The sequence below is a fragment of the Epargyreus clarus genome, unplaced genomic scaffold (assembly GCF_041222505.1).
Source record: "Epargyreus clarus isolate Ecla_fem2 unplaced genomic scaffold, WU_Ecla_fem_2.2 ptg000014l, whole genome shotgun sequence".
NCBI classification, from domain to species: Eukaryota; Metazoa; Arthropoda; class Insecta; order Lepidoptera; family Hesperiidae; genus Epargyreus; species Epargyreus clarus.
In genome coordinates, this window is record NW_027332222.1 from 7215910 (window position 1) to 7241639 (window position 25730).

The 25730-nt window shown below is 36.5% G+C and overlaps 2 protein-coding genes and 1 long non-coding RNA gene across 4 annotated transcripts; 2 read left to right on the forward strand and 1 right to left on the reverse strand.

Moving 5' to 3' along the window:
• Nucleotides 1-81: 81 nt before the first annotated feature.
• Nucleotides 82-25588, forward strand: LOC140747362 (protein Wnt-11b). Of its 2 annotated transcripts, none has more exons than XM_073079773.1 (7): nt 82-406; nt 15723-15958; nt 21657-21867; nt 21948-22220; nt 22513-22675; nt 22897-23150; nt 23520-25588. In XM_073079773.1, the coding sequence occupies exons 1-7, from the start codon at nt 333-335 to the stop codon at nt 23695-23697; spliced, it is 1389 nt and encodes a 462-aa protein (XP_072935874.1). In that variant the 5' UTR covers nt 82-332; the 3' UTR covers nt 23698-25588. The 2 variants fall into 2 exon arrangements, with proteins under 2 accessions (XP_072935874.1, XP_072935875.1); XM_073079774.1 differs by lacking the exon at nt 82-406 and adding an exon at nt 4835-5101.
• On the reverse strand, nt 4377-4789 carry LOC140747364 (uncharacterized). Its single transcript, XR_012102867.1, has 2 exons — nt 4654-4789; nt 4377-4571 (listed from the first exon to the last, which is right to left on the reverse strand). It is a non-coding gene; the product is annotated as an uncharacterized LOC140747364 (long non-coding RNA).
• LOC140747363 (uncharacterized) lies at nt 13155-15095 on the forward strand. The gene is made up of 2 exons (XM_073079775.1): nt 13155-13541; nt 13910-15095. The coding sequence occupies exon 2, from the start codon at nt 13967-13969 to the stop codon at nt 14975-14977; it is 1011 nt and encodes a 336-aa protein (XP_072935876.1). The 5' UTR covers nt 13155-13541; nt 13910-13966; the 3' UTR covers nt 14978-15095.
• Nucleotides 25589-25730: the final 142 nt, after the last annotated feature.

The window sequence follows — 25730 nt, forward strand, 5'->3', positions numbered from 1 at the left end:
TTCCCCGACTTAGTAAACATTTATAAAGTATACCCCTTTATTCATAAGGGGATGTATCCATTTACACGCATTTTGTGTAATAGATAGGGGTGGTAGAGTACGTACAGGCAGGCGCTTCTGTTTTGTGTATGGTTGTACGTTCTGCGACGGGCGGCGGGCGGCGCGCCTGACCGCTGTCCGCGGCGCCGCACACACCAGACACCCGGAGAGCGGACCGCGCGACACTCGCACTCTCCTCTCTGCAGTTTTCCCGCCAAATACATCGCGCAACTCACGACAACTTTTAAATTTTATTTCCTTAACTTTACCGTGAAATTTGCTCCCGGTCTGTGATGCGGTACTTAGTCGTGATTTTTGTTTGGTTTTTTGTGTTTTTGCCGAGATCCAGCGAGGCGATTCGATGGCTGTAAGTACATTTTGACCGATTTAACAAGTCTGAATACTTTAGCATTTCCTTTTGCGAGGTTCCATTGTTACCTAGATTTATGCACCTACTTCTTACATCGTGACATTTGTGATCAAATCGTGAACAAAAGTATACGTTTATTTTCACAAGAATATCGTATTTAGATTAGGTACCTTCTTGTTCACTTGAGGTTAATGTTACCTCATAAAAACTTGATAATTAACTTAAGTAGCTATGTACGAAATAATATGTTGTTTTCGTTTACTTTTTAACTAATAGGAAATGTAACGAATTCATATATTCCCTGCATTTAAATGTTCATTTTGAACTAATTATGAAAAGCCGAATTCAAATAAGCTGAGTAACGTGGACGGAATCTTAATTATCGCGTATTAAAAACAAGTTTTTGTCGAATCTAAATTATTCAAATATTTGAGTTCATAATAATAAGTCATAACATCAGTAAACTTATAATATTGTTTTGGTATTTGAAATGATTAGTTAAAAAAATATCTTAAAAATAAGATAATGTTAGCTATAATGTAAAGTAGGGTTTGTTATGTTTGTAGGTATTACGTACGAATATTTCCTTTTTAATCCATCGCAGGTATCTCAGTCCATCTTTTAGATTGATAACTATCTACAACCCTTGCACCGTTGTCCCTATCCTAGAATTTTCAGATCTACGAATTTATCTATTCAAAGTTCCCGCACAAGACTATGGAGTGGAGGATTATTGATTTACAATTCGTCATTGCAGCCAAAACAAGAACATATTAATGGATATATCGGGCAAGATGTGCGTATTTACCGAGAGACGCCCCCCGTGCATCGGCGCGCTCTAATTGAACATTGCACTAATGAGCGCGTTGTGCGGCTACAAACCCGCAATTACACCCTGTTACACCCGGGAATAACACTCGTTACATCCAGAACCGTAAATCTGGATGAAGATTTGTTTAACATTGCGTTAATCAACTTTTGATTCAAAGTAATAGTCATTACATTTGGGCACTTTGAAGACATCCCTCATTTCGAAAATAACGAATTAACAATATAGGTCATAGGCGTAGAAGAAAGGGGATCTAGCATGGGGTTTAGCATAGACGAGGAACGAACTTTTGTTTAAATCAGGTCCTCTTTTGGGATTCTACTTATTCCGGGCACCCCTTTAGATTACCTATCGACGATAAATTTCAAGAGATTAGTCGACCATTTTTTCCCTAATATTCGCTACGCCGCTGCTTTGAACTTACTTAACAGTAACTAGGTATGGCATATTAAAATGTAAACCATATGGATTTCGGTTTTCTTCTACTTCATTTTTCCAACTGAACAACCGTGTACTCAAGAATCTAATCTGACCATTTCAAATTCGTTAAATTAGTACCTACACCTAGGATGTGTCGCACACTATCCAGCAAAAAGATGATCAGACAATTATGACAATAATAGGTATCATGTATGGAGATACCAATTAGCGAGGCCACTGATACATACATCAGGATATTATCAGGATGATGATGATAATACATCAGGCCACTGATTGAAATATACAATAGAGGAAGAGTGAAGAAGTCACTATCCTCAGCACTTAGTGAAGAAAGGATAGTGAAGAAAGGAAAAGAGTACGTATTTAATAATTAGGCATAAATAAATTCGTGTACAAATTTGAACGTGGCGTATGCAAAGAATAACCAATCGATCAATGTATTACCGCGTTATTCCACTGCAAGTTGTAAGCCGCAATTAGTGCAATTACCTACCCCCGAGGTTACGTTTGGAATATCCCAGAAATCCGAGCCCCTAACGTTAATTAAGTGCAGCCGACGCAAATTATTTCATTGTTACATCCTACTGTAATTATTTGACTACCTTAATCTAAGGGCTCCTGCAGACTGGCGTCTCTATAGCGTAGAAGTTAGTTAAACTGTGCTTCACTACGTCCTTAAGCCTTAAGGTGAAGTAATTTATTGTTATTTTATTACATTTCATTCAATTAGATGTCTAGAATATGTATTTATATCACGGCGTGCGTAAATTGACGTTTTACGCACGCTTCGCGTGCGCAAAACCCCCATTTCCGACCCCGTAATATAAAATTTTATACAACACGCGGACGAAAAATGTTTTTCTGACTCGTGTGATTGCAGTCCTCGCCTGCGGCTCGGCCTGCAAACTCACACTTGTCAGAAAAAAATTTTTCGTCCTCGTATTGTAATGTACTATTGTCTCCATAATTTAATATCTTCTTACTATCACACTTTGTAGTAGAGTTTGTAGAGAACGGCATAAAGCGCGTAGCTAAATCTCGTTACGACAAGATTACAAATTAAAATTAACAAAAATAAGAAATAAGTCTGTTAGTACTGATTCATGACTGGTTCGTGATTGAATATTGAAGAGTTTTACATGTTAAGCGTATAACTTAAACTACAAGTAATATTCAGATTATATTGCCGTTTAACATAAATATTTGTGTATAGGAGACTGAGCTATGTCCCGGCCTGGTTTAATTGAACTCTGTTCTAATGAGCGCGTTGTTCAGTTCGTAGCCCGCAATTATCCGCCTATTCGACCAACCCCGCGGTAACCCGGAAATATCCCCCGATATCTGACTCCTGCTACAATTGGCAACAATCGACGCAATTACTCTTTGCTTGTACTTCATTATTTAGTCCGTAACGAATCTGTTATGTTTTAATGTTACACGTTATAGGTTTTATAATCGATACCTACTTTGGATATTGAAGTATGCTACTATACTACTTTATAACAGAACTTTAACTTTCGCGTAATGATTTCCGATGAAGTTATATTTAAAAAAATGCGTATATACAACTACTTACGTATTCGTAATGGCAATAATATTATAAGTACCTATTTCTGATTGCACCTACCCTGATGAGATATTGTAGACTAATAAGTCTACAATATCTCAACTTCAACTACATCTACAACTACTGTTACTTACGTTTTAATCAATGTTTAGTTTTGATTCAGATACCTATTTTTAAAATTGGTAAAAATCTTATTGCTGTACTCTTGCTTAAATGTATTTTTGAGATTTCGATTTGTTTGATTTGAGGCCGGACAAACTTGTCTCAATAATCCACAATATCTCAAATGTCAGTTGCATCTATGTAACTTTTTTCCACATGTATGCAGCTTAGGTATAAAAACGTCCGACAGAATTGTAAAATGATTGATCAATTCAACCCTTCACATAGAGTTCTTCCAGTAAGGAAACTCGCTACTATATCATTTGCAAAGCTTGGTTAAGTTAAATGCCCTAACTTGGTATCAAATCGAAGCATGCATTGCATAGAACCTGATGAGTCACAAATAGCGTACTTTGATATTTACGTGTGTGTCTGACGACATAAATTCAATGTCTGCGCTTATGCATTCCTTCACGTAGAAGGTAGCTCTCGGACACACGAAGCTATTTTTATATTTATATGTAGGTATGTTTCCTTCATCTTCTAAGAATTAGGAAATTGGAAATTCTTGTTAACTTATTATTTTTTTACATTATACGATTTCATAGGACTATTTATTATTAGATGCAAGTCGTATATAGGTAGATATATACGACTTGTATCTATTTATTTCTATGGACTTAAGTACTTAAGTTCGTACATTTAACTAGTTGCCATAATCATGGTATTATTCAGTTAATATGTTATTTATTATCGTTATTATGGAATTGATTAACATGTCTAACGATCGATTAAAATTAAAAATCGGCATGATAATTTGAGTTTTAGTTTGTTCCTGTTGAAAACAACTAAGACTGATTTGCGGTTATGTAGATTTCTCACAGTTAACTAAATAAAATCTTGAGATGCTTGAACTGCATAGTAAAATATGCCGTAACTTGCAGTCCATATAACATTAATACATAAATAAGTGATATTCCTACTTATGTATATTCCACAGGAATACAACAACATAAGCAACAAGCGACTTAGTTTTTAAAGTATTTATTATTATTATATTTTATTACACTTCATTTAAGTCTTAAACGTTTAGAATCCTAGCGAGGTTTACTCATTATACTGACCTTTTAAAAAATAAACAGTATTTTTAAAACGTGTTCCTACGAAGCTACGAGTACGTATGTAGGTGAATTTGCGCTCGCCACGGCTCGTACCAGCAATCACTATAATTAAAAACGCCCTGTATGTAACAGCATCATCTATTATACACTTATAAACAACCATTAACCACTTCAAAAACTTTACTTGATGGACAGCAGCCATTAAATACCGACGGGTGCAACTTGCGCGTGCATGAGAAGTTTCAGTGCCAGAACACTAACATTTTTAAAATATCATTAATGTATTCACCACCTCTTTCAGATAATTCCTTGCAAGCAATGTCAAATCTTTTTTAAATTGTTTGTGATTAATGTAAAATCTCGTAGGTTTTGTTAAATCATATTTTATGTCTATATCCGTACCCGTAATAGGTTTTTTTTTCAGTTGAGTATTTATTATGTATAAAAAAATCAGCTTAAATTTTAACAAACTATTTCAATTATCGTAGTTTTCAACAACACTGAGTGTGGATACAAACTTAACATGTGGAAACCATGAAAACGGAAAATGGAATGTAGTGAAAACTCTATGTAGAGACGTCAATGTCCCTTGTTTCTGCCTATTAACTTAAAAGCTTAAATCTTACATGAAGGTAATCCACTTACTTACATTAATAATATTACTCCCCAGTGAAGAGTAGATGGCATGGGCTATCCGATATAAGATTTATAAGTAAGTAGGTAACCTATTAAAGAATTTTTGGGTCGCAAGTAAACTGTCGTCGTGTAAGTAATTCCCGTGAGAGGAGCGATCTCAGTTTTCGCTGAGTTAGCTGGGGCCGTGTGTGGCAGACCGAAAAAAATAATTTCCTTCGCTCGAGTTCCCACTGTGACTTTTCCAGGCGGCCGGGGCCGTCCCGTGCATCTGGCGGGACCTATTATTAGGGGACGGCTCTTAATGCTCTCTTAGGTATTTTTATATGACTACCGTAGCGTCTTAGTTTTATGATTGTGATTTTTATTGAATTCCTTCATATCCCGACCTCGCTACGTTAGACGGGGTTCGCGATATGCCTGCGGCTGAAGGTAAAATACGAGCCACTTCAACGAATTTATTTTATTGCTCTGGGTCGGACACAAAATTTCTTAGCTCTTATATTTTCTTTACAACAAAAGGGATTTTGCCGTATATGAAGATATTGTTAGGTAGGTAGGTACTGTACGAGATGGAATATATTGTTTTCTTCAATTAAGCAGTAAGTGTTACTGGACTAGATAATAATCTGGGGCGGGCCTCTTACAGAACTCGGAAGTTTAAATGAATTTTGCACCACATTGCCCCATTTTAGGTGTGTTTGCTTGTATAAAAGCATACGATTATGACTTATGACATTTGCATTTATTTATTACACATATTACGCATTATTAAATAGTAGATAGGTAGGTACGAGGTATACATTTCAAAACATGGACATACCTAACCAATCAGATAACTATTAGGTTCCTATGCCGTTACTAGTGAGTAAAGATCTTATTAATTCTCTTTTTACTTTTCGTTACGTTCGAAGGTAGTAGACCTCTTTGTCGTTCGACTCCGGCGGCACCACCTAATTTCTGCCTAATAACACCAGTATTAGGCGCTGCTGTGTTTCGTTTCGAAGGGTGTGGTAAGGGAGACATCCTTTTCCGAGGCGTTCCAGTTTAATCCTCAGGAGTAGCGGCGCATCTGTGGCCGACCTCAGGTAGGAATATCTAATCCTATCTGGGGTTAATTACAGATGTTCAAGGGCGGCAGTAGCCACTTACCATCAGATGGACTGCATGCTCCTCTGCTACTCCTATATTATAAAAAGTACCTATATAAAAATGTAAATAGGTACTTAAAAAGAAAAAATAAACTGCGTTAAAATTACCTTCTGTAAATGACTTCTTTAGTTCTTTAATCTTGACTTAACGAATGGTAGGCATAAGCGCTAAGCCCAACCACAAGTAGTATAAGCTTGGCTTACCGAAAGTGAAGGGTTTCGTAAGGGCACATTAGAAGCTATAGGCACCATGTACCTATTTAAAAAGGTGAAGTAGATAGGTAAATTATTGTTAAGTAAGAATAGATTTTTAACCGACTTCGGAAAGGAGGAAGTTTTATGTTCGAATATACTTACTTAGATATGTATTGTTTTAATACTGTGTACGTACGTACGTATTTAATAAAATTATTTACAAGACTTGATCTAAAAATAAGTTACTTTTGTAAATCTGCAGCACTAAGATTTTATTTCTAAATATATTACTATAGTACACATAATAAGTGAACAAATTGTATTTTTGTGTTGTCTTTATCGCATGCAGTGCTTTATGCATTCATTTGAAGTAGATCACGCTTAAATGTCATCGCTGATTAAAATAATTCTTTATTCAAATAATAGATTATGCCACCCTATTTGTCGAGGACGAAGTTAGATATTGTTTAAAATGATTTGACAGTCGATGAAGAACATATTTGAACAAATAAGATAGAGTTTCATTAAAGAGTGAGTATTTTCCTTTGTTTGTGCCACAGCACGTTCCATTCAACTAAGCAGGAATGTTTACAAAGGAGCGAAACAACAGCCGATTGAACTTGTGGCCGTTTTAAAAATTATTTTTGTCACTTACCCCGCCACATGTTAGTGGGAGGAGTAGGTGTAGCCCAATAAGTGCAACAAATCGTAGTATGCTCGATTTATTTGATCTGACACAAATTTATCCGCACCGCAGTGCTCTTTATTTACGCCGCGCCGATGTTCACTTTGTCCTGACAAATTCATAAATTACCGACATCCTCACTGCAACTGAATATTTGTTCGGCTTTTATCTTACTCGCCGGCCGTTCTCCCGCTCGTATCGACGTCGGCAACCTCTTTGAAGTTACTATTATTCGATAAATATATCATTATTCATTAAGGAACTTTTATTAGACCTGCTTCATTTAACATTGCTCAGCAGAAAGGTTTATTGGTTTATTAAGGTGGCCGATCCCTACCTACTGACGTGGTCTCTTTTTTATTGTTTTTCGGAGAAACTATGTTTCGAAGCGCTTCATACCAAATCAAATCAAATAATTTTATTAGATTCCCTACAGAACTCTTTTTGATCGCCATAAGTAAAATACTGACATGAAGGTAGTAGGTATAAGTTAATCCAGTCTACAATACGGTATTATAAATACCCTAACTCACGCTTGTACCTACTTACTAAGTACGAGACTGTAAAACTGGTTTAATTTTTTTATGTACAAAGGAATGGCCTTTTAATTTTCGTAAAATACATTAAGGATTGTAGATATTTAGCATCCAAAAAAATCTAAAGGCTTCCGTTTGTACATGTCGGCGATATCCCACTACCGCACTTTATTAATAAACTGAACGAAACGACTTTAATATGAGAATCACTTTTATTCACTTTTATTTACAATTCGGGCAGAGTAACGGCTTACACGACTGATTAAATGCGAATGAACCACGCTCTACCAGCGCGTGGACTTAAATACTACTCAAGTGACAAACAGCCTAAGAACTACCCTCTCACATCACTTGTTTTGTTATAACAAGTGACGTGATTCATAATAAATTTAACTATTAATAAAATAACATTATATTGAAAATATTGTTTTAAAAATTACGAGAATAAATATTTTAATATTTTTATAATTTATATAATTTATTTGGTATGTTTAACAAAGTGTTTTGAACTACTACCGGAAGTCGTCCATGTTTTAATCTAAATATTAATTTCACATTGACAATCAAAATTACATGATAAATTTTAATATTTTTATAATATATTAAAATGCCTCACCGCCCATATACACCTATTCTTCTACTAAGTGGCCATGATTTAATTTAATAATATTTTAATTACATACCTCGTTTTTAATTATTTACTTTTGTATTTCTATATTTAAGAGGAATAAAAAAAATAGTACCTAAGTCACTGTTATGCTGATATGTATTATAACATCCTAATATGAATTAAATATTATCAAATATATTTTAATGCATATTATTTTTATTATAACACAAGGTACCTTTGTACGTCCAAACATCACGACAAAGAGCTAAAGATCAAGACCTCCACTATGGAAAAAAAACATCACGGACTAGCAATTAATTTTGTAATTTATTAATGACTTAATTACTCAAGTCTTTAATCAAAGAAATTGCCTGTTCAGTGAGTCCCTTGATACTTATTTACAAAGCAATCTTTTATAAAGTAACTAGACGCTATGAACGTGAACGGCAAAGAAATGTATTTAATAAATAACAGCTGAAGTGAGCTAGTAAGAGTGGCTAGCTCGTTCGTTAAGTAATTAGGGCGTGTATAGCCGAGAGTCGCCTGGGGCGGGCGGCCGGCGGGCGGCACACTGTCTAGCTCTGCGGTTACACTTTAGGGCTGGCGAATGTTATTTATATAATGGTCTTCGTCTTTTGACGTCCGCGTACCTGTACTTTAAACTACATGTAACTAAAATGTACAAAAACATAATTAATAATATTTTCATTATCAATAAATTTGTAGTGTACTGAGGCAAATCTACTGTCGAAATAATAAAGATAAAGACTATTATCTGCCATGGCGACCAGGAATGAAAATCTATTACACCGTGACAAAAAATCCATCTTTCAGAACTTACTTAGGTACATCTTTATTATGTTAAACGGTTTTATGTTTTCCTTTCAAAACTTGAAGCTCTTTTTTTGCTTGTAGTCTTCTTGTCATATTTTTCTGCATTGTTTGAACTTAATGTAACCAAATAAACTTTGTGATTCATATGTTCTAAAAAAATGACGATATCTACGTAGAAATAATTATATAAAATTTGTATCGTTTTAAACGTAAGACTAACTAACTGCATGCTCACTTGCAAATAATTTACTTATTAAAATAAATAAAAAAGTTTGCTAACATTTACAATTGAAATAATAACTTAAGTTCTTAATTGTACACTATGAAAACCCATTTTTGAAAGTATCGTGTAACTTTAAGTATGAGCTCATGTAGGAAAGAATCATTGAAATTGAAACTATCTCTAACATAGTATTATGGGTAAACTCTATTTTTCTCTACAGAATCGACAAGTGTAGATGCACTTCAATATTATCGTACCTACACTTTTATCTACTTGATTTATTTATTTCTACACAAGTTATACCTTCATGTTATTAGGGTGCAATTATATTTTCTTATTTTTTATTTAAAGCTCTGTGCAAATAAAACGGTCTGTTCAATTTGGACGATAAGATAAGGCACGTTGCCGCCCCTTCGTAGCAGCAGCAAAGCGACGTAGAAACTGTGGTGACGCAAATCTAATATGCATAATGGCTTCTCTACTTGACGTTGCACTAATCAAGATGAAGGATTGCATTTGCTGAATGTTATTAATAAGTTCACAATGTCGTCAGTTAAACTTTGGAGGAGTTATATAAATACGAGCTTATATGCACTTCACTTGACTTCTAAGAACAAAATAATATTTTTAAAAAGTCCTTGAAATTGTGTGAAGTGTATCTACCAATTCGTGCTTGGCGCAGTACACTTAGCTTACGCCTTTCATTTTAAGAGGAGATGTCTTGCAATCTGACAATAATGGGATAACGACAATTTCAATTCAATTCATTGGTTCAGAGTTCCATTTAAGTATTGAACTATTGATAGGCGACATTGTACCCACTTGGTTGTGAATGTTAAAAAATATTTGATTAGTCATCAAATTTGTACCAATAAAAAGCAACAATTGTACATTTCAGCGCGACGACTTAGACAAATCGCCCTTGTATTGAACAATTTGTTGAGTAATCCCTGCATTTGTTTCAATTATACCGGCTTCCTCCTTGAAGCCCGCTTACCCACATTAAATCGGAAATGGGATTTTGTAATACGTGCAGAGAATACACATTGAGAAATGAGGCAAATTTAATTATACTTATGCCCAAATATGTGCTAGAATAAATGGTGTAACGACTCAAGCAATTACCTATTATTTTCATTAATTAATTACTCAACATTAAGAAACTATACGGCGTAAAATGAGCGTAATTAAAATTTTTATTACCTTTATATTTTACATAACAGAGAAATAATTTATTACAAGCGACCAACGACGCAACTTTTTGGATAAGTAAATCCATTGTTTGGTTTCGTTGTTTTATTTTGTTCATTTATTTATTTTAAAGAATGTGTTTAATAAACGTCATGTGACAGAAAAAACAGTTACCTAGGCGTAAGTGGGCAAACATTGACCTATCATCAACGATAACCTGGCATATTGGCATTTTATTCAAACTATTAGAGGATTTTATTGAAATTCCCGTTCGCCGATGAGCCGTTCCCATCTAGCTACTTAACCTAACCTACTAAGTATATTAAAGTTACCAATAATAGAGTTGCCCGTTTGCTAGTATAGGGCATTGGACTTACGTATGGCTTTCAGAACCTACGCGTAACTGCTCGTTGATCTTGATGAATGACTGTCATTAATATAAAGACAGGCGGGAGTGTGTCGAATGGGTCATAATTAGAATATCATTGTGCTTCGGTGTAATGGCGCGGAGAGGCTGCAGCGACGGGAACGAAGTCTCCCTTGTCGCTGATTGTAACAAATTGACATTTCTTCGGGTAATTGGCTAGTCAGCTCGGTAAGGAATCCTGTAATGAGAATAGGGGTTCGGAAATGACTCGTATTTTTGATATGTTATTTACTTAACTGTAGCTGAAAGCTGGTCATTAAAATCAAAATACTCCTTATGGGTAATTAGCTACTTACCTTAGCTACCTGTTCCAATTCAAAAATAATGAATACTCATTGAGCGTTACCTAGTTAGTAAACTTTACATAAAACATTTATTTAGGTACATTACTGCCGTAGGGTATAAAACAATTTAACAGTTCACATTTCACAGTTCGGTCTTTTTGATTATAAAGAATGTCTTCCAGTGAGCCATGAAGCTATCAGGAACATAAATGGAATGTCTTTCGTGAAAGCAAATAGAACTTTTGAAATAGAGCTCTTTTGCGGTGACTCGCCTACTGTACTTAGGTACAACTGACAGTTACGTACCTACACGTAGATAGAAAATAACTCTTACGAATATTTTACGCAAAAATATATCATTGACTACTGGTATTTTATTGGTATGTCCATTTTTATTGTTGTGTAGGTAACGTCAAAACCTCTTTCTTGTAGCTTACTTTACGTATATGAGTTTATTAATTAAGTACTAAGTATATTTTAACTGTTCTAAACGAGCGACTAGGTCGCCTAGGTAAACGTACAAAAAATACCAAAATTTCATTTCAATACACCCATTAAGCAATTCTAAAAAATGAAAGTAAAAATAACTGGATCGTTTTAAGGTTATAAATAGTAATACAATACGTAATTTGGGTTTTTACATTGAAAGTTAGAAGACTGGGCGGGCGGCGGTACGCACGCGCTACGACAATCATATAGCATTTAATCATCATTAAAGCTGAATCAACGGCGCGCTGGTGCAGCGCCAGCTGTATCGCCGCTTGTGCGCCGTTTTTTGCTTTTCCCTCTGGTTTATAAACAAATTTGAAAGTTTTTACCACTCAAATATCAAATATTCACCGTCTTAGGCATTTATTCAGGGTCCACTCATTATGCAAAGGATTTAGATTTCTATATGCATGGTTATACATGGCTCTATTTTAGTAATGCAGTTGTCGTAAGTAAATGGTTAACCGCCCTTTAAAGTAATATAGGCACATAAATACTGCTACGAAGAGAAAGTGTAGAAAGCATCTTTTAAATGTTCTTTAAATAATACATAGTTATGTAAGTAAGTACGAAAAAATGTCTAGGTATGTATTTCCTCGAGTACCTAATTGTCATTTTGTCTTTTACTTACAAAACATTTACATAATTCAATTGCCGGCCATAATTGTCTAAGCGTGTAAAGTTTTTATAATTAGATAGAAACTTATTTATTAAACATTTTTGCAACATACGAGTAGGTATGTTTTTACGTAGCATTTATTTAAAATAAAGGTGCAACTAAATACCGCTACAAATTGTAACCTATTTAACCATTATTATGTACATGACAAAACACAAAGAGGTGCTATCATAAAAGATCAGCCCGCCTTTATGCTGCACAACCAGTTATGACAAAGCGAACCCTTCGCCCGTCCGCGTCGTTCTTTGTCTCCTAGATCGAGATAGTCGCGTAAAATTTGATACGGGAATTATTTTATTGGATTTAACTCGCACGTGTGCGGCGTGACGAATGCGATAATGTTCCCGGCACCCGGTCCGCCAACGGAACAATTACATTTCACATGAATTAACTACAATGGAGACACGGCTACGGTAACTTTGTGCCCGTAGCGCCGTGACGCGATGTCCGGAGTCAATCGCTATTACGTCGTTTTGCGGCTACACCACCCTGCACTGCCAACTGCAGGCGAAGTGGCAGTACACGAGGCGAGGCGAAGCGCCCCGCGGCAGACTTGACGTCGCGTGCGCGCTCCCCTGATCCCCCTAGCATTTAGACACGGATATCGGTTTTTCAAGCGAAACAAAGTAATTATTAATAGTACTGCATCGATGTTATGCTTCCCTTGAGGCTTATCGTGGCCCGTTTCGTGTTGAACAAAAGATGGTCGCGGACAAAAGGTGCTTCAGTCTTGTCACATGTCATTTTAAAGACCTTTGCTCAATATGTTGTAAGAATAACATTTTATCGAAAAGATGACTTTGAATCTTTCGCACATTTATATCACCCAAGCGCTCCAATCTTGTACAATATTAAATATATTTTGCCATCAAGTGTAAACAAAACTGGGTTAACATTTTTGCATTGATTTAACCCCAACAAAGTGCACAAAAACGAGGGGCGTCGAGTGTTGAAATCCGAGCCACCAGCGCGCGTGTCCTTGCTAGGCATAACGTCAATGAAATTAAATATTCCATCGTCGATAACCCAGTTATAGTAACGTATAATAAGTTGCAAGTACGGCTCGGCATCCCTCACGGAAGCAGCGGGCCGCAGGGCGCAGGTAGTACCATTTACCCGCCCGCCGCCACCGCACGTAAGTATTTTAGCTCTACGAGCTTGCTACGCACGCACAAACCGTCCACACAAACTTTTTAGAAATTCTTTTGTTTTATATTACTTATTTTATTATTTGTATTTCATATTTTTGTTCTGAACCTTTACAATGTAATATGTCTGTTTTATTTAAATTTCACGAATGTTAAGTTTCGTAGGAAATATTTTATTTACTTAGGTATACAGTCGTGTATAGACGTTCGTCGGCACATTATATTATTATTCACGGCTTTTATTTATTATTGACCTATGAGTTATAATATCCTTTACATTTTATTGTATTCAAATAAAAATACACTTTACATACAACGACCTTTTTAAATTATTAACTGTAAATCTTTGTTCCAGTATTTGCCTGTTTAATAGCGAAGCGATGCGTCTGAATCAAATGTGCGTGTTATAATAATGAGTTTGTTTGTCGATTTACGTCAAATTAAGTCGTCAGTAACAAACCTTTCCGAAATGGTGGATAAAATATCAACATCTGTTACCAAAGAAAAGAAGGATGAACGAAAGAAGAGTGAGGACCTACCTTACTATGGTTCAATCTACAAGCCAACGACTTTAGGTTTCGGTGTACGTTTTTCACAAAGTCAGGAAGATATTTATCAAAATATGCCATCTTCAAGATTACGTAGCCATATGTCTCTACCAAACTTGGATAAAGGTGATGCTGCCTATGATAAAGCTACTGGAGCGAAAACAAATGAACGTCCTAAAATCGTAGAGATCGATGACGAAGATGAAAAACCGATTGTTCAACTGTCTGCTGAAAGCATCAACGATTGGATAATAGCGTCCCTACATAAACGCCCTCATTTTGATGACGGAGGAGACACTCACCCGATGGATTTCTTAGAAAATGCAAAATATTACATTTCCGAGCTAAATATCCCCGGCGAGAAACAACTTCCATTTATTATATCATGCCTAGAAGGAATACCTCTCATGTGGGCTCGATGCTTCCGGAGTGAGTTTAAAGATATGGACAGTTTTTATAATGCATTTGAACAAGAATTTTGGGGACCAGATAGACAAAAACAAATTCTATACGACTTGAAACTAGGAAAATATGATGAGACGAATTCGCGTATGAGTATGTCGGAATACTTTTTGCATAAAGTTTCGAACTACAAGCATTTAAATCCTCCGCCTTCTGATTTAGAGATAATTTATTCTCTAGCAGCGCATTTTCCAACAGCTGTCGAGCTGGAGCTACGGCTGACACCAAAACCTAGCTTACGTGAAGCGTACGCTTTACTGCGCCGACGGGAAGGGGAGGCAGCTGACTTTCTTCCTAATTACTTATACGAAATGTGTGACGCTTTTCAACGAGGTCTCCGCCCGGAGTCTGCTCGACGGACCGACTCACACACTACACAGACTAACGGGCAAGAAAATAAAGGAACTAAATAGAAACAAAATTATGAGATAATTTACAAATGTACTTCTTTAGATTAATTATTCGGAATTGTTATGTACTGTCTCAACCAATTTCCCCTTATTTAATAAATGTTTACAATTTTTGTTTATATTATTTCGCATTTCATTGCTTTGACTTATTACTACATCAAATTTTGTCTATATAATAAGACCCTATTAACTTTGAAATATCAGTTACAATATTTATAGCACACATAAAAAATACCGACTCATTATTTTTATTAAAGTTATTATTAATAGGTAATAATAATTAATAATAAAGGAGGTAATAAAGATTGTCATAAATTAGTTCAGCAAATAACAAAATATTTTTTTACTACAATATAAGTTGAATTTGAATGTTCATTACCTTATTTATTGAAGGTGTATTCAACAAATCAATAGGCCTACCACCATCTTTTAAAAACCATCATAGTTCAGGAAAATTTTATTTAAATATTGCATTAACATCCTCACGACACGACCTCCTTAAAACAGGTCGTGGGACGAAATTTCAATGTATGATTAAAATAATATTGTTTTAAGAGATGGTATTAATCCCTCTGATCTTTCTTTTTCGTTCTTGTTATAAGTTTTAATATACTGTACTTACATATAAACAAAATGAAATGAGTATACTAATAGTGGAGTAAGTTTGGTATTTACATGTTTTACTACTATCACTTGTGCGTACTAAACTCCTGTTTGACATAATATTTTAAACTACTCATATTTCCAGAGCTTTGCACGAGACTGAAGGAAACTGGACTGAAAGTGATTGTGCGGAAGCGCGTCGCAGAGGCGCCCTATGGAGCGGGCAGGTGCGGGTGTGCCGGCGCCAGCCTGCTGCCATGCCGCATGTGGCGGCCGCCGCCCGCCTCGCCAGGACCGCCTGTCTTGCCGCCCACGAGGGCGAGCGCTGGAACTGCTCGTCGATAGCGCTCGCTCCGAGATTCACGCCTGATTTACTGACAGGTCAGTAATTTAATACTTACTTACGACAAAAAAATATTCAACTTGGTTAAAGTTAATATAAATTATAATAGCATTCGCGGGCAGCCTGAGTGTCAATCTTTCCGGATAGTGTATTATTCAAGATATTAAATGTATGTTATGGAGCGATCGCACTTTGCTCTGCGCATACTGGGCATGTTTTATAATGAATCCACTATTAAGTGGATACTTAGAGTATCTAATGTTGAGAGAATTGTTCTTACTATACAAAATATCGTTCTGAAAATTCTCACGATTCCCACGACAAAATATGCAAAAGATCCAGTCATACTTAGTATAGATATGTAGGTATAGAATCTATCGAATTCATTCCATTAAAGTTTCTTTTCAACTAGTGTAGAAACGGATTCCATTCTGCAGAATAGTAGAACTTCCGACAATAATGAAAGATAAGGGAAGCCAAGTTTGCCGAGTCTTTTAAATCAGCGGCGACTATTGTGCGGGCGCGGCGGCCGTGACGACAGCGCCCTTTCTTTCAGCCGCGCGCTCGTTCCGCACCGCACACTTTTTATTTACATGTTACACTTACATTTTATTTATCGCTCTGCGGGCAATTAATTTTTTGAGTCCATTATTAAACCCATTCAAAATTATAGTCGACAAAGGAGAGAGAAAACATCCATTACCTGTTTAAATTTAAAGTAAATGTAAATTTTATGTTCTATTGTTCTCGTCATGTCTAACGTCCCGTTTGTCATTCAGAATGATATGTAATTGAGTAATTATGTTGTATATTTACCGAACATTTTAAGGATGAGCTGTAACTGTCAAAACTTTTGTTTACGTTTAATGGTAACTGTACACATCACGTGATTACCTATCTGTTAATACTTTCCTGGCACGAACCTCGCTCAACTGTCGTCGTAATAATATGTCGTGAGTATCGTGACAAGACCTGCGTACAGTCGCCAATAAAGTTTGTCGTCTACGTTTTCGCGAGTAATTCCGGACGCAACTGCTGAGAACTCTATCACAATAAAGCTTAGGACGCGAATAGCTTGCCAAAAGTTTCTTACCATAGCTTGACGTGACAGATGCTAGCTATAAATAATTGCGTATGTATCGTTTCCGTATCTGACTATTGATCTTTTTGAAAAAATATTGTTCAGTAAGTACATTGCGTGGCAACAGGAAATGATAAACAAACGTTAGCTATTTATACTAAGGGCCGTAGACGTCTTGCGAACAACTTAACTAGTCTTTATGACTTCACAATAGTTACGAGCTACTTTATGATTCCGATTTATAAATTAAAATTAGTGCATTTAGAATTCAGTGTTTAACGAAAAATAACATCAAAATTACATGTTAACATTTTTTTGCCAAAAATTACCTACCACAATAATTTTAACATTTTAGTAGCTCATAAGTACCTAACTTTTGTAAAATGTATTGATTGTTTTATACATTTTCTAAATAATTGAACAAATTTAAGTCGAATTCGCACACGGAGGGTTCCGTACCACCAACATTTTTATATTTATTATTATATTTATATACATTATATAGATTTTATTTTTAGTATTTGTTATTATAGCAGCCACTGAAATATATACTTTGTGAAAACTGTCTACCTATTACGGTTCAGTAGATAAAGCGAAAAACGGCGTAAAATAGCGGTCTCTTGTATGACGACCTCCATTTATTTTAAATTATTTTTATTGTTACTATTTGTTGTTATAGCGGCCACCGTTATACATCCTCTGTCAACATTTCAAGTATCTATTCCATTACGGTTCCAGAGACAGCCCTGCGACAGACGGACAGACGCACAGACAGCGAAGTCTTAGTAATAGGGTTCCGTTTTTACCCTTTGGGTACGGAACCCTAAAAAAATACGAACGAAATACACTTTGAGAGTTTGATGATCAACTCTTATCACTAGTTTTTTACCCGGCTGTAGTGGTCACTACAGCGGCTGGTCACGACGACGCTAATTCGAGCTAGCATGCATGCATGGCATGAATCACTCCCCCAAACTGTCTGCACAAATAGCCACCATGATGTGTCAATGCGTATTATAGGCGATACGTGGCGTAATCATCTGTTGGAACCTTTTACACTGCAAAATGGTATCCTACAATGTTAAAAGATCTTTATAGTTGTTAGATAGGTAATATTAACTAGAACTTGAGGCTAAATAAGCACTCGGGTATAGGTACAAAAATTGTATCACATTTACAATTCATAGATAATCATAATAGGTACTTAGATCACCTTTGCCAGCCCTACAAAGCTACGAACACTCATAGGTAGATAGGTATGTTATATTAGGTATAGTATTTACAGCTACATCGTCAATCAGGTCACTTCTTTCAAAAGAAGTTTCTACAGCTAAGGACTAAAAAGTCTTAAAACAACGGCGCTGTTCATGTTCTATACGGTGGGCTACTTTGAGTAACTGGCACTGCTGCCAACGTCAGCCGGATGCCGCCTACGGTTACCTATAAAAACAAACCATAGTTGTAGGTCGCCATCGCTAAACCATAGTTTACTTAAAACGTCTATCTTTACAAAATTAATTGACACGAAACGCAAAAACAACAGGAATCTTTCAAGTGCGCTCAACTTGATACATTTAATTAAAACTTTTACAGAACGTCCGCCGTAGCTGTTATTGTTTCTGGGAAAGAACAGAAACTTTTCTACACTAATTAATTAGTCTCTCAAACTACGCTGTTATTTTGTTTTAGGTACACACTAAATACATTATTATTTTACTTATATTTCCAATGTAGGTGTACCTTGGTAGCTAATTGTGGTTACAGCTACCTACTCAATAGTAAGACTGTATATTACCTACCTATGTAGTTTATAAAGAAATATAAATATTATGTTTAACACTTTCGTTTAGTTACGCTCAAAATGATTATGATGATTAGTTATGTTTACCTAATCGTTAATCAAAAACTTCAAATGTGATTTATATAGATACTAAATTGCTTATATAGATAATCCAATGGAGATATATTAAGAAATTCTTGTAGATACTAAAGAAAATCCTTATTGACGACGCGATACTTATCTCTGACGTAACTTATCTTGGGTCTGTCAAATAGAAAAGTACATCGTTGGATCACAATGCGATGTGAGGGCACTGTTCTCTATGGGTGAAGGTTTAGCGAGTCGGACAAAAGATTTAATTACACGCATGAATCAAGCGTGCAGAGCCCCGCCGTGAAGGCAGGCACTGAGGGGGACTTCAGCAATAACTAAGGACGCCAAGTTTAAGATACCATAAAGTGGGACAAATCACGTATTTACAACTAAATTGGCGCTTATTTATATATCATATTTATGTAACATTAATCGCTTATTCTTGTACTGCATAATTAACTATTTTTTCGCATATTCAGTTCTAAGCAAAAGTCGAATTAACTTTCAACTATACCTACCTAGGTACATATTGAACTCCTCCGACATACTGGCGTAATTGTGATTTTTCAGTGTGTTTTGATTTGACTTATAGAAAATATTTTTATATCACGGCGTGCGTAAATGGACGTTTTACGCACGCTTCGCGTGCGCAAAACCCCCATTTCCGACCCCGTAATATAAAATTTTATACAACACGCGGACGAAAAATGTTTTTCTGACTCGTGTGATTGCAAACTCACACTTGTCAGAAAAAAATTTTTCGTCCTCGTATTGTAATGTACTATTAATTTTTTAGGCATTAAAATTAAAATTACAGTAATACATTTCATATGTCCTGTCACCTCTCCTGCTTAGTGCAAATCTGCGAGCACTCATTCGCTGCATTCACGGTCTATCCGCGCCACTGATCGACTCCGTGATAAACTCACCGTTGCCATTATCTGCCTATCTGACCCTTCACGGTCTGCGGGCTTTATCACGTTGTTAGAGGGTTAGCATTGTTACAAAGAAATTGAAAACATTTTTATCTAGATAATAGAGCATGCAATCTAGATGGATTACCTCTTTTTGCCTTATAGCCACTAGGCAAAAATAGTCATCTAAAAAATGCAAATTTTACACAACCCTCAGCTAATGATAATCGTGTAGGCCCGATTCGCGGTCCTTACATAGACCCGCCGTTATATGTACGGTTACACGGGTTAGTAGGTACTTATGCATTAATCTTCCCACACTCAAAGCACCAAGCACAGGGCTTATCGTTATCACTTCTAATTAAAAGGATTTCACGAGAGCATGAGCTAGCCGGTTTAAGCATAAATGTAATATCAGTAAAACCAGTGCGAGATCGTCCAAAACAGAACACAAAATGGTTGGAAGTTTCAGTAATAACTGAGAGTGGTGCAGACACGCGCGATCCACTATCCGATAAGCTCCGCTGCCATTGTCTGACCGTGCTCGGACTGCGGGCTTTATCGCAACCCTGCCGCTTCTAATTAAAAGGAAAACGTTCAAAGCACTGGATTCGAGCTAATCTCTCTATGTACGAATGTTGAATCAGTTTTGTAACTAATAGGGTTGGATATCTATCCCTCCCTATGTGGATATACGTAGTTACATCGATGAATTTGAAAGTTATCTTGTACTTATACAAAATATATTTTATGTAGCGTTTATGTTTGATCAATTACTGCCTAGATCTAGTTAAAGTTTAAAATATAGGCAAACCAGCCTGTAAAGGTGAATACTGAATAATTAGAATCCAATATAATTATAGGTAGGTTTAAGGTGAAGGATATAGGTATTAATTTTCGCCATGTTTTCGACAATCAGCTTTCAACAATCCAAAGCTAGCATATAGGTACGTTTACGTTATACTACAATACAGGGTGAATCTCCATAAAGTGCACATATTGAAACAGGTTAAATTAAACCGCATTTTGTCGACAAAAAAAATATAAAAAAAATTAAAAAAATTTTTTTTTGGGTTTTACGACCTTTTGAATTTTTTTTTTGGGAATTGTGCACCTGAAGTAAATAAATCGCTATAACTTTTAAACTAAGAGGGTTATCAGGTTCAAACAACGTTCCTAGCAAACTTTATACTTAAGTTAGAGGCATGCTTTTTTTAGTGTTTGAAAGCTAATACGACGTAGAATTACATTAAATAATAAAAATAAAATAAAAAGCCTAGATTATTTTGAGGAAATTCACGATTACTGAAATTTAACCTAAAAAAATTGCTTTTTTCACACTAATCTGACTATTCTTTTCTGGGAAGATAAGCTTTTTTGTTTTGTTTTTTTCATGGATCAGTACGGCCTATAATTGGCATTCATTGTAATTTTTGTTTGAACATGATAACTCTTTTAGTTCAAAAGTTATAGCGATTTATTTACTTTAGGTGCACAATTCCAAAAAAAAAAACTTCAAAAGGTCGTAAAACCCAAAAAAAAAATTTTTTTTTTTTTTTTTTTGTCGACAAAATGCGGTTTAATTTTACCTGTTTCAATATGTGCACTTTATGGAGATTCACCCTGTATATCTAAGCCAAGAGCATATAAGGGAGAGAGAGGTGGGGAAATCCCCTTAGCAAAATTTTTTTGTTGTGAGCTAAGCAAGCAAATTACAAGAGACTATTTATTAAATCCCTCCAAACAAATCTATCTATATATATGTATATATCTACGCTCATGATGCAGCCATATAATAATCGTGCATGAATTTGATTTCTTCGTTACTGTAAATATGGTGACAGTGAATTTAACCACAAAATGCGCAGGTACTCGCGAGCAAGCGTACGTATATGCGATGTCGGCGGCGGCGCTGTCGTGGTCGGTGGCGCGCGCGTGCGCAGCGGGCGCGCTGGCGGCGTGCTCGTGCGCGTCCCCGCCGCGCGCGCCGCCGCGCCCGCCGCGACACGCCGCGCCCGCCGAGCCGCACGCGCGCTTCAAGTGGGGCGGCTGCGGCGATAACTTCCAGTGGGCTGAGAGGTCAGTTTCTTAAGCAATACAATATACTTACCTCATATTATTATGTTTTACGGACACTCAATAATAATCCTTTGTCGCAGATTCGCCAAGCAGTTCTTAGACGCCCACGAAATTGACGTCCGGGATGGTAAAATAGATGACATGTTTGAAATCGAAATGAATACAGAGAAACCAACGACAACCACCTTGGAGCCGACGACTGCTCCTCCGGTGGTCATCCTCGTGGACGACCAGCCTGCGCCACCGAATACTACGACACCGACGAAACGAAAGGGCCGCAAAGGTCGCGGGCGTAAGAGGCTGCCGAGATCACCTCGACGAGGACGCCCCACACGAAAAAGGTTTAGATCTAGGTAATTTTAAGTAAAGTATGAATGAAAAATAAATGGGTACCTACTTACTGAAGTATGAGAGAAAATTATTCAAGAGATGATATTTGTAAGAAAACCAATGTACCAAATTGCAAGTGTTGATTATTCGAATAGTTCCTGTTGATGGCTTCTCTAAGTGCATGTGAAATTTAGACTAGGTCGTCAGTCAAGTCATTATTTAATAAAATTATGATTGTATGCAAGCAGAATTAGTTTAGCATGTTGAAGTATCTAAGTTTTACATGTTATGTCATTTAATACAAGTTTTGATTAGGTACGACTACGACGACAGAGACTTTAGACACCGCAACATCGAGTACCGCATGGCTGCGGACGATCCACGTTTCGACCCGCAAGTAGACCTGCGCACACGCCTTGAACATCTAAGACCGCTTATTGCCTCCGCTAACTTAATCAATAGCCGATTTGGCCGGAAAGTGAGTAAAAATACATTTTTTTTCTACATTAAGGTATTACGTTATTCAGCGTTTATACATGCAAAAACATTTTTGATACATATCCAAATTTATAGTTTATAGGGCGCTTTATGTAAAGTTTTTCTATTTTTTTTTTGTTATTCTCTGTTTACTCATAGGTATTTAACTCTAACCTAAAGTTCTAGTTTAGTTAGTACAGTAAGTGTTTGCACAAAACGCAGGTGGTATCTAGCGGCATGCGCACCAAGTGCACGTGCCACGGCGTGTCGGGCTCGTGCTCGGTGCGCACGTGCTGGCGCGCGCTGCCGCCGCTGGCGCGCGCGGGCGGCGTGCTGGCGCGCGAGGCGGCGCGGGCCGGCGCGCTGCGGGCCGCCCGCCGCGCGCGCCCGCCGCGCCCGCGCCTGCGCTACGTCACGCCCAGCCCCGACTACTGCGAGCCCGACCCCGCCGCCGGCTCGCTCGGCACGCACGGACGGTACGTACACAGACACTCTCGATGCTGCCTACTCTTCTAAACAAAAAATCTTAAAATAACAACGACGAAACATTCAACGTTTTGTATCATTATCCTACAGTACCTATATATGTATAATCTTGTAGCATTGAGTATCGTGATTATTAACAATTTCAGTGTGCGTGTGATCAGAACTCTTCTACCCCTAAATGAATTTGCCAATTTGCATGAAGTTGTTTTTCGCCCTTATACAATAGTCTGAATGGTCAATATAATTGGAACCGGCACATGACAGTATACTGTCGAAATCAATTTTATTATTCAAACTAAATGCCAAATTCACAACTGGAAGTTATCATTTGAAAGGTTAAAATATATTGATCATGTCAGGAAGTGCAACGCGAGCTTGGGCGGCGGCGCGGGCGGCTGCGCGCGGCTGTGCTGCGGGCGCGGCCGCGTGGCCGTGCGCGCCGCGCGGCTGGAGCGCTGCCGCTGCCGCTACCACTGGTGCTGCCGCGTCGACTGCCAGCTCTGCCGCCTCACCACCGAGGAACACTTCTGCAACTGACGCCTCCCACCGACGCATACCGGTTTAATGACGTCGACACTGACAAATGCTACCCATATGAACGCGTTAAAACAACGAGAAACATTTTTTTGGAAACTTATCCGAGCAACTACTTGCACTTTTGCCATATACTCCCACCAACTTTCATAATAGACGCCAATACCGCGAACCAGTAGCGAATCGCGCGTCAAGACTTACGATAACTCCTACAAATTACTAAAAACGTGTCGCGCCACTTGACGCGCATCCACTACTGGACATACTGGGACAACTTATTGATTGATTCAAATAACTGCCATCAGGAACAGTAATTACTTTGGATGACTTTAGAAATAAATAGAAAAAAATGCCAACTACAATGTATTGCTATTTAATTTTGCATTAAATTGTTAAAAATAGTACAACCAATAATCAAAGTAGGTACTACTGGCTATAACAAGTTATTATTATCTACAAGTATCTAATAAGTTACTATCGATCAATTCTTTACTTTATTGTCTAATATTATATTTATAGAAATTTAAAAATAGCACATCCTAAATTCTTATAACTGTCTTACAATACAATTTGAAAATTCATATAAAAAATTAGCAAACCAAAGATAAACAAGTACAAGTTCCGTAAAACCAATTCCTATACTAGTCATTTTAATACGATAAGAAACTTGGTGAAAAATCACAAAAAAAAAATGTAAGTTAAGTGTAATATTTTATTAATTAAAAAGTAGAGTAGGCGTTATGTCGAGTGTATACGATGCCAGTGCTATGAACGATAACGCATATGCGAAAAAACCTTTTTCCTTTTACTTCTTATGCAATACTCTTAGTAGGAGTTATCAATCGTGGTACGTTCTATCGATTCGATAGCATACATAATTACAAACTAATTACAAACTTGAGTCCCTAAACGACCATCAGACGCGCTTTATACAAATTTGTATGGGGCAATTGAGCTGCCGAACACTCGGTTTCAATGATCTACTCTTACATTGAAATTCGTACTACACTACTAAATACTATTTACCTACTACTACTTCTACTAGCACAATCCCACTGTCTTAATTAGAAACACTGGTCTCGTGTAAACTCCGCATTAGATAGAGACCACCAATACATAACGGTACTTATAATATGTGTAGATCGTCTATTTGTCCTATTTATTTAGAAATTGTAATATAATTAAAATGTAGCTTAGGAATTTTATCTTGACAATAATATTAATGTGTTAAAAATCATCGCGTTACATAGGTTGAAAATCAATTTAAATTTGCTTTGCATTGTATCAAATATTTTAATATAGTACGGAATCTGACCGAATAATTCCTACCGTTCTACGTCCATTTTATGATTTTTGTAAATATACTTTCTTACAGATTGATATTATTAAAAGTTTCCGTGCTGATTGTTTTTTGGGTTCACATTATTCGCACAAAAACAATTTGACGACAAAATATTAAGAAATTGTTACTAACACTGTCTTGAACATAATAATTTAAATAATAAAAAACTAATTTTAAGAACTTACTTTACGTCAATAAAATGTTTGACATAATAGCAAAGCATAGAATTTTGAATGCACCAACCAGGAAGTTTACTATTAGTAATTGATTGAAGAAATTAATTACCTCAGGAATTGCATCATTGTGTATCTGTCATCGAATTACAATTAAGTCTTAGCTTGCAATTGTTTTGAATGCAATTCCGGTTTTTACAATGTAATTTTTGTTGTAAATAATCTTTTAGATACTTATTTGAATTATATCATGTACGATATTTTCATTAATTCATAACTAGTGATTGATGTAATTAGATTTTAATTGTAGACTTAGAAATTTCAGGAAATGTTAGATGTTTAGACTAAAGCGTCCATTGTAAATAAAGTCGTACTTAGATATCGTATTTTATTTCGATTATCCGTTCTTGACACATGACAGTGCAAAAGGCAAATCTTGTTGACCGCTGAAACTTGCGGGACTGTCCGGCCGTCAGCAGTAAACTCGTGCTCAAATAAGCAGCTACATCTCAGTTCATCAC